The 17400-nt window shown below is 50.4% G+C and overlaps 1 protein-coding gene and 1 pseudogene across 1 annotated transcript in view; both read right to left on the minus strand.

Moving 5' to 3' along the window:
• PADI4 (peptidyl arginine deiminase 4) overlaps window positions 1-10011 on the minus strand; it is a 36848-nt gene extending 26837 nt beyond the window's left edge. The window contains 1 exon segment of the mRNA XM_032418279.1: window positions 9920-10011. Coding sequence (XP_032274170.1) covers window positions 9920-10011 — 92 coding nt within the window.
• Window positions 10012-15792: 5781 nt separating this feature from the next.
• Window positions 15793-16929, minus strand: LOC116640997 (annotated as a pseudogene).
• Between the last annotated feature and the right edge of the window lie 471 nt (window positions 16930-17400).

The following is a 17400-nucleotide window of genomic DNA, read 5'->3' on the forward strand; positions in this document are numbered from 1 at the left end:
TCTTGTAGACAGCATATGGATGGGTCATGTCTTTTTATCCAATCTGCAACCGTGTGCCGTTTCATGGGAGCATTTAGGCCATTCACATTGAGAGTGATTATTGAAAGATAGGATTTTATTGTCATCATGTTGCCTGTGAAGTCCTTGTTTCTATAGATTGTCTCTGTAAATTTCTGATCTATATCATTCTTGGGGTCTTTCTCCTTTTATAGAACGCCCCCCCCCCCTTAATATTTCTTGCAGGGCCAGCTTGGTGGTCACACATTCTTTCAGTTTCTGCTGGTCTTGGAAGCTCCTTGTCTCTCCATCCATTCTGAATGACAGCCTTGCTGGATAAAGTATCCTTCAAAATCCTAGAGGAGAACATAGGCAGTAACCTTTTTTTTTTTTTTTTTTTTAAGATTTTATTTATTTGACAGAGAAAGACATAGCGAGAGAGGGAACACAAGCAGGGGGAGTGGGAGAGGGAGAAGCAGGCTCCCCACCGAGCAGGGAGCCCAATGTGGGGCTCGATCCCAGGACCCTGGGATCATGACCTGAGCCGAAGGCAAACGCTTAACTGACTGAGCCACCCAGGCGCCCCAGGCAGTAACCTTTCTGACATTGGCCACAGCAACTTCTTTCAAAACACATCTCCAAAGCCAAGGGAAACAAAAGCGAAAATGAACTTTTGGGACTTCATCAAGATAAAAAGCTTGATACAGCAAAGGAAACAGTCAACAAAACAAAGAGACAACCCACAGAATGGGAGAAAATATTTGCAAATGACACTACAGATAAAGGGCTGGTATCCCAGATCTATAAAGAACTTCTCAAACTCAACACCCAAAAAACAAATAATCACATCAAAAAAATGGGCAGACGACATGAACAGACACTTCTCCAAAGAAGACATACAAATGGCTAACCGACACATTTAAAGATGTTCAACATCATTAGCCATCAGGGAAATTCAAATCAAAACCACATTGAGATACCACCTTACACCAGTTAGAATGGCAAAAATTGACAAGGCAAGAAACGACAAATGTTGGAGAGGTTGTGGAGAAAGGGGAACCCTCTTACACTGTTGGTGGGAATGCAAATTGGTACAGCCACTTTGGAAAACAGTGTGGAGATTTCCTCAAAAATTTAAAAATAGAGCTACCCTATGACCCAGCAATTGCACTACTGGGTATTTGCCCCAAAGACACAGATGTAGTGAAAAGAAGGACCATATGCACCCCAATGTTCATAGCAGCAATGTCCGCAATAGCCAAACTGTGGAAAGAGCCGAGATGCCCTTCAACAGATGAATGGATAAAGAAGATGTGGTCCATATATGCAGTGGAATATTACTCAGCCATCAGAAAGGATGAATACCCAACATTTGCATCAACATGGATGGAACTGGAGGAGATTATGCTAAGTGAAATAAGTCAAACAGAGAAAGACAATTATCATATGGTTTCACTTATTTATGGGGAACATAAGGAATAGCATGGAGAATATTAGGAGAAGGAAGGGAAAAATGAAGGAGGGGGGAAATCAGAGGGGGAGATGAACCATGAGAGACTATAGACTCTGGGAATCAAACTGAGGGTTTTAGAGGGGAGGAGGGGTGAGGGGATGGGTATTAAGGAGGGCACGTATTGCATGGAGCACTGGGTGTTATACACAAACAATGAATCACGGAACACTACATCAAAAACAAATGAGGTACTGTATGGTGACTAACATAACATAATAAAAAAAATTATAAAAAAAAAATCCTCTGTGCTCTGCCTATTTATCCCTCCTTCCCCCAACCTCTGGCAACCACTGATCTTTTACTGTTGCCGTAGTTTTGTCTTTTCCAGAATGTCATACAGTCAGGATCATATAGTATGTAGCCTTTTCAAATCAGCTTCTTTCTTAGTAATATGCATTTTGAGTTTCCTCCATGTCTTTTCATGGCTTGATAGCTCATTTCTTTTTAGCACTGAATAATATTCCATTGTCTGGATGGACCACAGTTTCTTTATCCATTCACGTACTGAAAGACTTCTTGGTTGCTTCCAAGTTTTGGCAATTATGAACAAAGATGCTATAAACATCGGTGGGCAAATTTTGTGTGGACATAAGTTTTCAACCTCTTTGGGTAAATACCAAGGAGTAGGAATGCTGAACCATATGGTAAGAGTATGTTTAGTTTTGTAGGAAACCACCAAACTGTCTTCCAAAGTGCCTGTACCATTTTTGCATTATCACCAGCGATGAAATGAGAGTTCCTGTTCTTCCACATCCTCTCCAGCATTTGGTGCTCTCAATGTTCTGGATTTTGGCCATTCTAATAGTTGTGAAGTGGCATCTCATGGTTGTTTTAATTTGCATTGCCGGATGACATATCATGTGGAGGCCTACCTGCCATCTGTGTATCTTCTTTGGTGAGGTGTCTGTTAAGATTTTTAGCCCATTTTTCAACTAGGTTGTTTGTTATTGTTGTTCTTTGTATGTTTTGGATAACAATCTTTTATCAGATATATCTTTTGTAAATATTTTCTCCTAGTCTGTGGTTTGTCTTTTTGTATTCACTTCACAGTCCTTTTTAGAGCAGAACTTTTAAATTTTAATAAAGTCCAACTTATCAATTCTTTCTTTTCTTTTCTGGATTATGCCTTTTTAAAAAATATTTTATTTGTATGACAGAGAGAGACACAGTGACAGCAGGAACACAAGCAGGGGGAGTGGGAGAGGGAGAAGCAGGCTTCCCGCAGAGCAGGGAGCCTGATGCAGGGCTCGATCCCAGGACCCTGAGATCATGACCTGAGCCAAAGGCAGATGCTTAATGACTGAGCCACCCAGGCACCCCTGGATTATGCCTTTCGTATTTTATCTAAAAAGTCATTGCCAAGGTCATCTAGGGTTTCTCCTATATTACCTTCTGAGAATTTTATAGTTTTCTATTTCATATTTAGGTCTATGACCTATTCTGAGTTAATTTTTGTGAAGGATGTAGGGCCTATGTCTAGATTCCCTTTTTGGATGTAGATGTCCAGTTGTTCCAGCACCATTTGTTGAAAAAACTACTTTTTTTTCCATAGTATTGCCTTTGCTTTTTGTCAAAGGTCAGTTGATTATATTTATGTGGATCCATTTCTGGGTTCTCTGTTCTGTTCCATTTATTTATTTCTCTATTCCTTTGCCAATACCACACTGTCTTGATTATAGCTTTATAATAAGTCTTTATAATATAGTTTCAGCTTTCCAACTTTATTCTTCTCCTTCAATACTGTGTTAGCTATTCTGAGTTTTTTACCTCTCCTTATAAACTTTAGAATCAGTTCGTCAATATCCACAAAATGGGATTGCATTGAATCTCTAGATCAAGCTGGGAAGAACTGACATCTTGACAATGTTGAATCTTCTTATCCATGAACATGGAATATCTCTCCAATTATTTACTTCTTTGTTTTCTTTCATCAGAGTCTTGTGGTTTCCTCATATAGATATTATACATATTTTATTAGATTTATACCTAAGCATAAATTTAATTTGGGGGAGTGCAAATGTAAATGGTACTGTGTTTTTAAATTTCAAACTCCACTTGTTTGTTGCTGGTATGTAGGAAAATGATGGACTTTTCTACATTAACACTGTATTCTATAGCCTTGACATAATTGCTTGTTAGTTTTAGAAGGGTTTGTTGTTGTTGTTGTTGTTGTTAATTCATTTGGACTTTCTACATAGATGATCTTGTCACCTGCAAATGAAGACAGGTTTCTTTCTTTCTTTCCAATTGATATCTCTCTTATTTCCCTTTCTAGTCTCATTGCATTTGCTAGGAATTTTAGTATGATGTTGAAAAGCAGTGGTGAGCGAGGACATCTTTGCCTTTCTCCTGATTTTAGTGGCAAAGCTGCAAGTTTCTCACCATTAGGTCAATGCTAGCTGTAGGTTTTTTGTTGATAGACTTTATCAGGTTGAGGAAATTCCCCTCTAAGTTTACTGAGAGTTTTATCATAAATAGGTGTTTGCATCTTTTAAAAGAATATGACACAGGCATCTTTATGCCCTTATTTAAGCAAGACATAATACCAATAAACATTAAAGAAAAGATTGTAAGTTCAACTAGATGAGAATAAATAACTTCTGTTCCTCAAACGACACTATAAAGTGAAAAGACTTAGCATAATCTACAGAGAAGATATTCACGACATAAAACCAAAAAGGCTTAGCACCTAGGATATATAAAGAACTTGAGTTAATCAATATGAAAAAGATAACTCAATAGAAAAAAATAGCCAAAGATATGAACAGACATTCAGAGAGCTTGCAACAGAAAAGGATAATAAACATGTGAAGAGGCATTCCATCTCACTCATAAGTAAGGAAATGAAAATATCCAGGCTATAGTGGAACAGGGGCATACACCGGCTGGATTGGTGAAAAATAACACTGTGGACAATACAATTCAAAGACAGCTCTAACACTGCTCATGGGAGTGTGAAGTTTACCACTCTGTAAAACAACTTGGTGTTCTCTTACGAAGTCAGACATCGGCCCGCCCCAAACCCAGCAATCCACCGCAAGGCAGACACCCCAGAGTATCCCTGGCACGTGTCCGCCAGGAGACATGTCCGGGAACATTCAAAGCAGTCCTTTCTGCAACAGTGAGTGACCCACAAATCGTGGGGGGACTAGGGCTTTGTAGCAGATTCAAACCACAACGGAGGCTCCCTGGAGAGGCAGAGCTTGCTCCCCAAGGTCGCAAAGGCACGAGTGTTATGATTGTGTTTTCTATTTTTATTTTTGCCATAAAGTTCTTAATCTCTGTATCAAAAGCTACATGTATTCCTTACAGAGAATTAGGAAAACACTGGAAAAGTCAGTGATAGGCAGACTTCAAAGATGGCCCCCAACAATCCCCACCTCTGGTGCTCATGCCCTCGTGTAAATCCCTCCTCGGGAAGGTGGGAAGGGCCTTGTGACGGCCTTCTAGTCAATGGGAAATGGCTAAAGGAATGAGCTGTCCATTCTGTGATAAGGTTACAAAAGACGTCTTCTCTCTCTCTCTCTCTTTCTCTCCCTCTCTCTCTCTCCCTTCCTCTCTCTCTCTCTCTCTCTCTCCCCTCTCCTTAGCTTCCTCACCTTGATGGAGTAAGCTGCCGACAATGACATGGGTAAGCTTGGAAGCAGAGCCTGCCTCAGCCAAGCCTCAACATGACTATAGCTGCGCTGGCATCTTGACCACGGCCACTGAGACCCAAGGCAGAGGACCCAGCTAAGCCACACAGGAGTCCTGCCCCACAGAAACGGTAAGATAATAACCACTACTGTTTCAAGCCGCCGGGTTTGGGGGCAATTTGTCCCACAGTGATCGATAGCTAATATAGGACTAACAAGGAAGACAGGAGGAAAGAGGCAGATAGGGAGGAAGGAAGGAGGGAAGGAGGGAAGGAGGGAAGGAGGGAGGGAGTGAAGGAGGGAAGGAGGGGAGGGAGGGAAGGAGAAAAGGAGGGGAGGGAGGGAAGGAGAAAAGGAGGGGAGGGAGGGAAGGAAGGAAGGAAGGAAGGAAGGAAGGAAAGAAAAATTGCCTAGAAAAGAATGGAATCTTACCACTTAGGGACAATCATTGATGGACATTTTGATTATTTTTTTTCAGGAGACAAATTTTTTAAGTCATTTTTGAAGAACCAAGAAGTAGATGAAACCAACACTCTCCTAGTCTCTGTTCCCAATTTCCTTTCATGTGGTGCCCACACCCACCCCCACCCCACCCCCACCCCCAGCTCAGGCCCTCACGCCATCCACACAAGGTCAAGCTCAAGTTCTTAGCCTTCAGGAACGGCGAGCATTTATAGAGCATTCACACTGCTCCAGGCCCCGTACGCATTCTTTCCATACATCAGCTCATTCAGTTTTCACCACCAACGTGCCAGGTAGGTGCTGAGCTTCTCTCCATTTCACAGGTGAGGGAATTGAGGCAGAGGGCTGAAGACACCTCCCCAAGCTCAGCTTTAGGCATTGCACTTCTCTGCTCTGTCAGAGAAGGGTCGGTCGGGGTGGTGCCAGCGCGCTTCATACACCGGCCCCGCCCCTACATTCTCCCCACACTGCAGGCACACTGAGCCCCTCACGGCACCCCTACACCTGCCCCAGGTGTGCGTGGCCACGCTGTGTGCCAGACCTTGAGCTGGGGGAACGGGTGGTGGGGGTGGGGGCAAGCTCTGGGGTCCCAGGGGCTCCTGGCTAGGAGGAGGGTGATTTCCTCAGCCGGAGGATCTGGGGTCCCATTGCGGGCTCCCCCAAGTCTTCCTTGACAAGGACACCAGTCCACATCTACCGAACTCCACTAATGGGTGTCCCTGCCTGTCCCCACCCCTCAGTGTAGGCACTAGCTTTACCACGTGCTCCCAGCCTGGTCCGCCCACAACGGGGGCCAGGGGCAGGATGGCTGGGTTGTCATTCCCTAGGGGGACACCGACCTGGGCCTTGGTGCGCTGACTCTCTGGATTGGGGAGATAGCCAGGGTCAGTGTGGACAGAGTCCTTGAACTACCCCTCCCACTGCACCGCACAGCCCAGGGCAGGGGCCTATCTGTCTATACCAGCCAGCCAGGTATACCAACCACGGCTCGGGCCTCTGGCTCCAGCCCCCGGAGCAGCCTGTGCTCAGACACTCGCCTGCAGGCCAGCAGGGGTGCCCCACGGGAAGTCCCAGGCCAGCCCGGGGGACGGGAGACGGGGGGGTGCAGCAGGCCGTCTCCGAGGGCTGGAGAGTGGTGGACCAGCTTGGGCCACTCCGGACAGGCTACATGACTTGGGTCATGAGGGAAGCCTGGTCTCATGGAAATGAGGTTTCCTCGCTTCCTAGGTTGTTGTGAGGTTTGGGGGCCGCTCAGTAGTGACGGGGCACTCAGCCTGTGCCCGACAAGAGTTCCTGGCTGAGGGGCGCCGCACTGGAACCAGGGGCCTTTCTGCAGGGTACACACCGACCTGGACAGACCGAAATGTAGGAAACGCCCTTGTTTCTCTGCCAAAGTCTGTGCACAGCTGTTCAAGTTCATGCCCGCAAAGCCGAGGTGAGAAGCCAGGCCTCCCCAGCCACCCAGGTGCCATGGCAGGAGGAGGGGACAAGAGAGGGACACGCTGTGTGTTTGGTACAGCAGGAAAATGAAGAAGGGGCCCAATCAACAATGGGAAGACTGAGACTGGGGACCAAGGTGGGGGCAGCCACAGCGCCTGGCCCGTGGCCTGTTCACTCGGCTCGCTCGGCCCCACATGGCTTCCTCACCAGGGGTGGGGAGAAGGGTGCAGACCGGCGGGTCTGCCACCTGCCAGGGCTTGATAACCACCCTCTCCGCCAGAGGGGGAAACTGAGGCTCAGAGCAGTGAGGCCCAGCTGGGAAGTGGCGCCACTGGGATTGGACCTGGAATGTGTGTTCTTTCCTTTGGCTGTTTTCCAGACCCTCTCAGGTCCCTAAACAAGGGACTTTCATAAACAGAAGGGGGTTTTCACTGTGAATGGGGGGAGCAGCCATGCGTGCTGTTATAAGACAATCCGGAGCTGATCTTCCTGTAATTTCTGCAGAGGCAGCACTGAGAGCTTGAGCCCCGGACGAGTGACCACATCCCTCCAACTCCTGAATTCAGCATTTCCTTCCCAACGGTCCCAGGCTGGATAGCACCTAGCATCTGCAACTCTCACATTCAGTGGCTCACACAATCCTTACGGGAAGGGGGACTGCTCTGCGGACACTCAGCTGGCCATGTGTGGTTTAAGCCTCACCACACCCCAGCAGCGTGCATGTTAATGTTCCCATTTTACAGATGGGTAAACTGAGGCTCAGAGACTTGCCCATGCTCCCTGCTGTCACACTGAGTGGCCATCTGCTGAGAAGGAGACACTGGAGGAAGAGGACAAACCCCCTGACTGCAGCATCAGAACGCCCGCCGTCTTCCGTGGTTGGCAACTTCCGGACCCCCACACCCATTCCAGGCCTTCCGAGCCCTCTGGAAGCTGTGTGAGCTCCACCAACCGGGCAGCAGTGCCCAGCGAGGCCAGCGCCACAGCACTCAAGAGGCCATGGGTGCTAGGGAAGCAAGTGAGTTTGGGGTCAGACAGTCCTGGGTTTGAATTTCCTGGCTTTGTCACCTTGAATTTGCATGACCCTGAAACCTCAGTTTACTCATCTCTAAAATGGGCATGATGTTCATGAGAAATCACAGGAGGACCTGGCACACAGTAGCCGGGGTCGTGATACCTCCCTGACTCCAGCCACAAGCATCACAGAAAGCCCTCGACGGGTTTCAATATTCATCTCAAGTCAGTGGGATTCTGTCTGAATATAATCAATGTGCTTCCCATTACAGGAAAAGAACTTTCCAAATGCAGGATGAAAATCACAAGCAGCGTTTGTAAGGGCAGCTCTGGACGTGGTGCCCACCCCCCTGGGTCTGCTCCTGCCTCTATGGCCCTTTGTACCCCTGGGGGCTCTGAGCCCGGTGGCAGAGGGCATGGCTGGGGCAGGGGTGTGGAACACGCGTGTGCTGGGAGGAGGTCAGGGGAGTAGCGCTGCGGAGGAGATGGTGCCAACCCCATCCGTGTTTCCGCAAGAGAATTCAGGCCACAGTCAGGCTGGTGGCTGCATGGGAGGTGGGATGACGGTGCGGGCCGGGGGGCCGTTAAGAGCAGGTAGGAAGCACGGGGGCGGGGTCCCAGAGCCAGGCTGCCTGCGTTTGAATCCTGGCTCCCTCACCTATGAGCCGTGATGGCTTCTGGGGCTTACTGGACCTCGCAGAGCCTCAGCTATCCCTTCTGTAAAATGGGAAGAAGAGCGCTGCCTACCTCATAAGGCTGATGAATGAGTTATGTGTAGGCAGTGGGGTGGAAATGTCAGCCGTTGTCGTGGGAAGTGGGCGGCGTGTGGAATGTCTCACTGAAGGAGGAGCTCACTCTCAGAAGAGTCAGGTGGCTTCAGATGACATCGGCCTGTCTCTTTCCTTCATCCCTCGACCTCTCTATCTCCTGCCTCCCTTCCACAGCTCCAGACGGCCCCCCACCCCAGACTTTTACTGCTACTCTACCATGGCCCAGGCTCCGACAGCCAGTGACACTTTGAAAGAAATGTCCCAGACACTCGTGTGGGCACCATACTAGGACCACAGATGTCCAGCCTGGGAGGAAGGAAGCCGGGGGCCACTATTACTGATGACAACGACACTAACCATGCACACTTGCTGAGCGTCGCTAGACCATTTTGTGTAACCAGAGCCTAGTGCAGGCTCGGCACATAGTAGGTGTTCAGTTGGTATTTGTTGGGTGGATGGATGGACGGATGGATGAATAACCACCAGCAATATGTCCAGCTATGTGCTAAGTAATTACACACTTCCATGGTCTTTCACGTTTAATCCCTCCAACCACCCTATGGAGCGGGTATTACCCCATTTCACAGATGAGGGACCTGAGGCTCAGTTGGCCAAGGCCCCCCAGATGGCCAACAGCAGGGATAGGTTTCCCGCGTCAGCCTCTCCCACGCCAGAGCCTGTCCCATCACACGTGGGTTATTACGCACCCGTGGAGGGAGGCTTGGCTGAGAGGTGGGGAGGTAACAAACTGCATCAGCAACCAGGTGTGGGTCATGAAGTCCAGGGCCTAGCCTTCCTTCCAGGGCACACCTGCTGTGTGACCTCGGGCAAGTCACACACCCTCTCTGAGCTCCATTGCCTCAATGCTGAAAGGAGAGGGTCCTGTCTGCCCTGTGATAATTCATCTGTGGTGAGGCCCTGGGGAACCCTCGCCTTGAGTCCAGGCTCATCCCAGGACCGCTCAGGTCTAACCCCTCCAGCTTCTCCCCGGGCAACGGCTACAGAGGCTGCAGCCCGAAGCCAGAGCCAACCACACGTCCTGTGTCATCAGTGGGCCTGTCCCCCGCCCCCAGAATGTCCCTGCTCACCCATAGACATCCAGCGGAGTCTCGGTGCCCAGCACACACACGGCATAGATGGACTGCCCCGGGGTCACATGGATCACTGCGCCCTGGGCCATAGTCCCGCCAGCCCGTCCCTCCAGGTGCAGGAAGCCCCTTGGCTGGTTCCTTTATACGGCCCAGCAGAGCCATGAGTCAGCACCTGTGGTTTACAGGCCGCTTAGCCCCTCCCCACTCAGCTCCCGGGGCGGGTACTCTCTCCACTCTCCCAGCCCAGGAGCTGCCCCTCCGACCCTCATGAGTGTCAATGCCAGAGTCACGGCAGGCTGGCTCTGTCAGTCTCCTGGGAAGGGCCAGGGGCTCAGGAAGCCTGGGGGTGCAGGTCTGGGTCCTCATGTCACAGCCCCCTGCACGCCTGGGGCCGTGAACACCTGGGTCCATCCAACATGGGTATCAGAGAGGAAGAGGTGAGAAATGCAGGGAGCTCGGGAGATTGTAGCTAGGAGGTCACCCCTGGGCTACACACTCGAGGACCAAGCTGGCTTGGGACGGGTCTCCCCAGGCTGGGCCACCCATGTGACAGCTCACCTTCTTGGGTCTCTTCTGTGCACCAGGTAGCTCTCTCTGCCCCTCACGTGGACTGACCCACTGAGGCAGGCTTGTGGGGTAAACGCTATCATTATTCCCCCACCTAGTCGTCGCGGCAGCTGTCTGAGGTCACAGTCACTATGATTCCCATGTTACAGAAGAAACTGAGGCACAGAGAAGTCAAGTAATACTCCCAAGGCTCCACAACGGGTAGAGTTGGCATCCGGGCCCCAGACCACCTTCTTGAGGCTCGGAGCCCATCTTCTGTGCCAGCAGATGATGTGGCCACCTGACGCTCCAGCACGTCCACACAGCAGGTCTTAACAAACCCACTTTCTCCAGCTGGTCACAGGATTAGGACTAGTTTGAGCTTCGGATGGAAGCTGGGGGAGGGGGCTGTCCACTGCCAGACTTGAGAAGGCCCTCACCACCAGATCCGGTCATCCTGGGCACGGGAGACTGAGGCACAGAGAGGGCTGTGGCATGGCCCCTGTCACACAGCAAGTCAGCCGCAGGGGCCGGGCTCTACCCCAAGCATAAGGTCTCCTGGGGTGATTTTCTATCTTTCCTTTTTCCCCCGTTTTTCTTCAGCATTTGGGGGTTTACATTGGCTATGAATAAGCCGCAGAGAGAACAAACCTAAAGTAGTTTTATTAAATCCACAAATATTTCTTAATTGCCTACTGTTTGCTAGGTCCTTTTCGGGGTGCTGGGGATGCAAAGTGAACAAAGACAAATATCCTGCCTTCACGGAGCTTTTGTTACTAGAAAGAGACAGCCAATAGGCAATAAATATAAGTGAATTACATAGTATGTTAACATTGTGGAAAAGTGAAACAATAGGGCATGGCAAGGGGTGGATTGCCATTTCAAATAGGGTGGTCCAAGGAGGGGATATCTGAGCAGACTAGAGGGAGGTGACAATGTGGACATTTGGGGGGAGAAGATGCAAAGGCCCGGAGGCAGGGACATGCCTGGGAAGGGGCTGGAAGGCAGTGGAGGAGGAGGAGGAAGGGAGGGCAGTGCTAGGAGGTGGGGGCGTGGGTCACAAAAGGCCTTGCAGGAGTTGTGAGGACTTTGGCATCTACCCCAAGTGACATGGGGAGACATGGGGACATTTTGAGCAGAGGAGGCCCACAGTCTGATCTGTCTGGTTGCTGCGGGAGAATCAACCGCGGGGAGACCAGTGAGGAGGTTGCTGCCCTCCGGCAGGTGGTAGGACATGGGGCACAGGGCACGGTGCTGGCCGTGGAGGAGGCGAGAAGCAGTTAGGTTCGGGACATACCCTGACAGTACAGCCAATAGGATTTGCAGGTGGGCCGGATGGGGGGCATCAGCAAAAGCGAGGAATCAAGGAGTTCTCCAAGGTCCAGGGAGGCTTGAGCCCCTGGAGGAACGGAGCTGGCACCAACTGAGAGGGAGGACTGGGGGGCGGGGAATGGCTGCAGGTGGTGTGGCTGTCAGGAGTTTGGTCCTGGCCATGCCGAGTGTGAGCTGTCTATTCGAGTCTGTGTGGGGACGCCCTGTAGGCTGTTGGTTGGACACATGATTCTGGGGTTCGAGAGGATCAGGCTGGGAATGATAAATCTGTGGGATGTCAACATCTAGAGCTTCTCTGGGGAATGAGCGTGGACGGACAAAGGAGAAGCCCCGGGATCCTCTACCCGAGACCGAGAGGAGCCGCCTGCAGGAAGGGACGCAAGAGAGGTGCGTTCCCGCTGTTTGCCATTTCACAGGGTGGCGCCTCATCAAACACCCACGCCCGCACGCAGGGAAAGCAGCTGTCCTTCGGAAGCAAAGCCTTTTTCCGGACTCACGGGCTCTGGCATGGCAGGGCAGGGACGAAAGGCTCTGCGATTGGCAGGGGGGCCGAGGGCAGACAGACCCGCGGGGAGCACGGGCACCGCCCGCCCCAGCAGCTCCAGGTGCATCACTGCCCTGCTGCTCCCCGTCAGAGCTCGGCTGCATCACAAAACAGCCTAGGTTGGGGGCTTAAACAACAGAAATGTATTTTCTCACAGTTCTGGAGGCTGGGAGTCCTGGATCATGGTGCCAGCGCGATGGCGTTCTGGGGGGGGACCCTCCTCCTGGCTTGCAGATGGCTGTCTTCTTGCTGTGCTCTGGCATGACAGGGGGAGAGAGGAGAGAGAGACACTGACAGAGCTAGTTCTCTGGTGTCTCTTTAGGGAAGCCCACCCTCACAACGGATTACCTACCGTGACCCCCTCTCCAAAAACCACGTTGGGGGGTTAGGGCTTCAACTTAGGAATTTGGGGGGAGCCACGATTCAGTCCGCAGCACTGTTGGACGCAAAGGCTGTTTGCGGATTTCTGGTATATAAACCATGTTTCGATGCATAAATTGCCTCCGTGTCTGGGCACCTGGGTGAGTCAGTCGGTTAGGCGTCCAACTCTTGGTTTCAGCTCAGGTCATGATCTCAGGGTCGTGGGATCGAGCCCCGCGTTGGGCTCCATGCTCAGCGCAGGGTCTGCTTGGGATTCTTCCTCCCTCTCCCTCTGTCCCTCCCCCTGCTCTCTCTCTCTCTCTCAAATAAATAAAATATTAAAAAAAACAACAAATTGTGTCCATGGCTGTGGCTATTTTGCAGGAACTTCATGGGTTGATCTTTGCTCCTCTTTATTCCCTTACAGGGCGTTTTGTTTTTTTCCTGAAATTTGTTACAGCTTATCATTATGTGTGTGTGTTTAAATGTCTGTCCCCAAATCAACCATGAGGGCAGGGCTTCTCTAGTTTCAGTTGCACCTCCGGTGCCTAGAAAAGCTCCTGACTCCTAGTAGGTGCTCATTAAACACTGTGGCTGAAGACCAGAGTGTTGTTCTCTGGCACCCAGCCTAGCACTGGACCAGGGCAGGGCCCCTGAGACAGCTCCCTGCAAGGATCCCTCAGAACCCAGCCTGGTTATTACCTCATGGAAGGCATTGACCTTGGGAAGTTTGGGAAGCAAACTGTCTGGTACATGAGGGCAGCTGGCTCAAAGCCTAGGCCAGAAACGCCGCAGAAAGGGGCCCCTCTCCCCGCAGAAAAGCAGAATCACTGGTGGGGCTGCTCAGTGGAGGAAGCAAGGCTGTGTTGGGGTTGCCCAATGCCCTCTGGCACCTGGGCCCCAGCAACTGGCCTGGATATATGCCCTTCCTCCAGGAGATTGTGATGACATCATTTTGGGAGTAAGCACTGGCATCAGGGCCTCTCCCTGAGCCCCCGGGACTGGGTGTAGGGTTGCACTGTGTTTGGAGTGGATGGCTGAGCCATTCCTTCAGCGCTGTTCGCTTACAGATAGAGTTCAAATCCATTTATGTAGCTCTTCACTCTACAAATACTTATCAAATGCCTCCTAAGAGTCTGGCACTCTCTTAGAGGCTAGGTTAGGCTTTATTTAAAATAGATTTACAAGGACCCAGGGTGATAACAGAGACCACGGTCTATTATGCATCCACTACGTGCCAAACTTGTCACCAGGTACTTCGCTATATTATTTCCAGTTATCAAGATAACCCAGTGGGCAGGACTTATGATCTCATTTCTAAAGAGGAGTGGAGCCCCGTGTTGAAGGTCACCTGGCTCCTGAACAGGTTTCAAACCCAGCTTTCCCTAATGTGCTCTGCTCTCTGGTGCAGTCCTTGCCCACGCCAGGCCGCTGACACTGATCCTTGCATAGACTTTAATGTCTGACTTACGCTCTCCCCACTTTCCAGATGAGGAAATCGAGTCTTGGAAGGCTTACATAACTTGCCCAAGGTTACACAGACCAGAAGTGGTGACACTTGGATCTAACTTTGTCCCTTGTCCCACTCTGCCTGCCACGCAGCTGCCTCCCGTTCAGGTCACTTGGCCGATGGGTTCTGAAACCCCTTCCAGCACAAAGAACCCCCAACTTCTCCATAACTTCAAGCAGAAAATTGGGAGTATGTCTAGATCATCCAGATTGGGAGAAACTGGCAAATCTTTCCCCCCACTAAGGTGTTTGTCTGAGTATACCATGCAGGTAGTGGTGGGGGTGGAGGGGTCCTCGCACCCTCTCTCTGCTCCCCCAGCTCTGTCTGGCCCAGCACCTCTCTGCTTTTCTTCACAGAACCCTTGTAGGCTCTGGAAAGATTCATGGGCACGCAGGGTAACATCATGACTGACAGATGCCAGGCCCCACCCTGCACCATTTTTACTGTGCCCATTCAGGCGGACCCCACAGCAGCCTGGTGAAGGAGGACACCCACTAGTCATCGATGGGTGAGCATTATGCCAGGGGGCAGAGACGGGAGGTGGGATGCAGGTCTGTCCGCATGGATAGGCTGCTAACTTCCACGATGCCATCTTTGAGGAAAGGAAGGGGACCCAGCCAGATGAAGGTCAGGGCATCTGCATCCCTTTTCTGGAGCTGGCTTCTACCCTGTCTTTGATCCCAGGTGCCCACATTCCTTCTCCAGCACCAGAATTTCTCTTGGGGACCATGAGAATGTCAGCACCCCAAAAGCAGGGACTTTCCTTTGTATTCATGTCTATGCCCCTAGTACTTGAAGTAGTGTCTGGTGCAGAGAAGGTGCACAAGAAATACTGTATATTTTTTTTATATATATTTTTTTACTTTATCAACCTTTTTTTAAATTTTTTATTGTTATGTTAATCACCATATATTACATCATTGGTTTTTTGTTTGTTTGTTTGTTTTTTGCAAGACAACAAATTCTTTTATTTGCCATTGAAAAGCAACGCAGGTATCCAGAGATCGGGTGTACTCTCTAATCTGACCTCCTCGCCGGGGTGATGCCACAAAGGCTTCGTTGTTCAGTGGCTGTAGGCACAGCAGCTTCTCAAAGAAAAAGAGGGCTTCCTGCAAAGACTTACGTGAGGCTGACGGGGGAGAGGAAAACTAGAATGGAAAGAGTTCCAGGGCACTCAGCTTCCCTAACCAAGTTCAACGCTGACACACATTTCCCTGCGGTAGAAATACCCGAATGTTACAGAGCTAAGACTATCTGCCTTTAACCCCTTTTCAGTATCAACAAAATTTGGGGATTCTTTTCAGGAAAGCGTCTGTAACTTTTGTTTAAGGAACAGGATGGCGATGGCAGATATTTAAGGCCATTTATCCATCAGCTCTGTCTTCCCCTTGACTATCTTAATGCCTCCTACCTACCCAACTTAATGCCTACCTACCTACCTGTCTCTGATAGAGACAGACTATCTGACTTCAGGCTATTTCCAGGCCTCCCTTGAGAGGAAACACTGTGTACATAAGTTGATGGCACTGCTCTCCACACATTTTTCTCAGGAGTTCCACGGTCAAGGCATTGGTGACAGCTAGTCATCCACAGTGATGTTTCGGAAAAGGTACGCCATGGACTCCCCATTGTGGATTCTCCGAATTGCTTCAGAAAGAATCAGACTGATATCCACAGTCTTTATCTTGGGACACTGCAGCTTCTGCACCTCGTGAGGGACAGTGTTCGTCACCACCACCTCATCAATGGAGGACTCCTCGATCAGGTGGGGGGGGCCTCAGCAGACAGGATGCCGTGAGTGGCCATGACGTAGATCTTGTAAGCACCTCTCCCTTTGAGGATCTCCGCAGCAGCAACAAAACTTTCCACATCATCAATAATGTCATCCACTATGATTGCGATGCACCCGCCAACATCTCCGACTATGGTTATCGGTGGCTTCTCTTTGGCCATCATCAACGGCAACTCCAGACCCGGGTGGACAGTAGCATTTTTGACCATTGGGGGAGAATGGCGACCGTCATCCATGTCCAGCTCTGTACACTGGGCTTCTCCGTGGATCACAGCTAACCCCAGACGGAGTCTCTCAGTGTATGACTGGGCCCTTTTGGCAGCATCAGGAGACTCAGCCACAATGACTGCATTCCTGTAATTCGGAATTTCTTCCTGGATATACTGAAGCAGGAAAGGTGAGGCTCTAAGGTTGTCCATGGGAAAGCTGAAAAAGCCTTGCATTTCCTTTTGATGAAGATCCATATTGATAATGTGAGTTAAACCTGCTTTCGCCAGCATGGATGCCAGGAGCTTGCACACAATGGAACCCCTCTTCCTCATCTTGCTCTGCTTGCTGCAGGGGAAGTAAGGGATGACTCCAATAATGTTCCTGGCACAGGCAGTCTTCAGTGCGTAGGCCATGATCAGTAGCTGTATTCACATCTCTGGGTATTGTCTGTATAATGAAAATATCTTGGCCACGAACAGACTCTTTTATTTCAACTCTTGTTTCTCCATTGGTCTCTTGATAGACCACAGATTTCCCCAATTCAGCACCAAGACACTCGGTGATGCGCTTGGCCAGCTCGGTGCAGGCGGCCGTGGAGTTGGCCGAGAAGACTTGGTAGCCGGTGCGGGCGGTGTTCATGGCCGGGCGGGCGGCAGGGCACGGAGGGTCGAGGACGCGGAGAGCGGGGGCAGCAGCAGCAGCTTCTTGGGCATCGTCCAGCCTGTGCCCGGAGTGGCTCTGACCCAGGTGGTCGCGAGGCGCAGCGTCCGGCTGGGGAAGGTGCCGAGACCCCAAGCACGGGAGGAGAGAGGCCCGAGACCCTCACGGTCCTCATACTGGAGGCTGCCAAGGGCTGGGGCGGAACCCATGCTCGCCGCGACCGGCTTATCAGTCACCTCCTACATCATTGGTTTTTGATGTAGTGTTCCATGATTCATTGTTTGTGTAGAACACCCAGTGCTCCATGCAGAACGTGCCCTCTTGAATACCCATCACCAGGCCAACCCATCCTCCCACCCCCCTCCCCTCTAGAACCCTCAGTTTGTTTTTCAGAGCCCACCGTCTCTCATGGTCCCCCCTAAGGTCAGGAACGTGACAGGGATGTCCACTATCACCACTGCTATATATTTTTTAATCAAAAACTGTTTAAGATACATCCTTTGCTCCATCAACCATTTGTTGAA

Source organism: Phoca vitulina, unplaced genomic scaffold (assembly GCF_004348235.1).
Source record: "Phoca vitulina isolate PV1807 unplaced genomic scaffold, GSC_HSeal_1.0 scaffold2, whole genome shotgun sequence".
Lineage (NCBI taxonomy): Eukaryota > Metazoa > Chordata > Mammalia > Carnivora > Phocidae > Phoca > Phoca vitulina.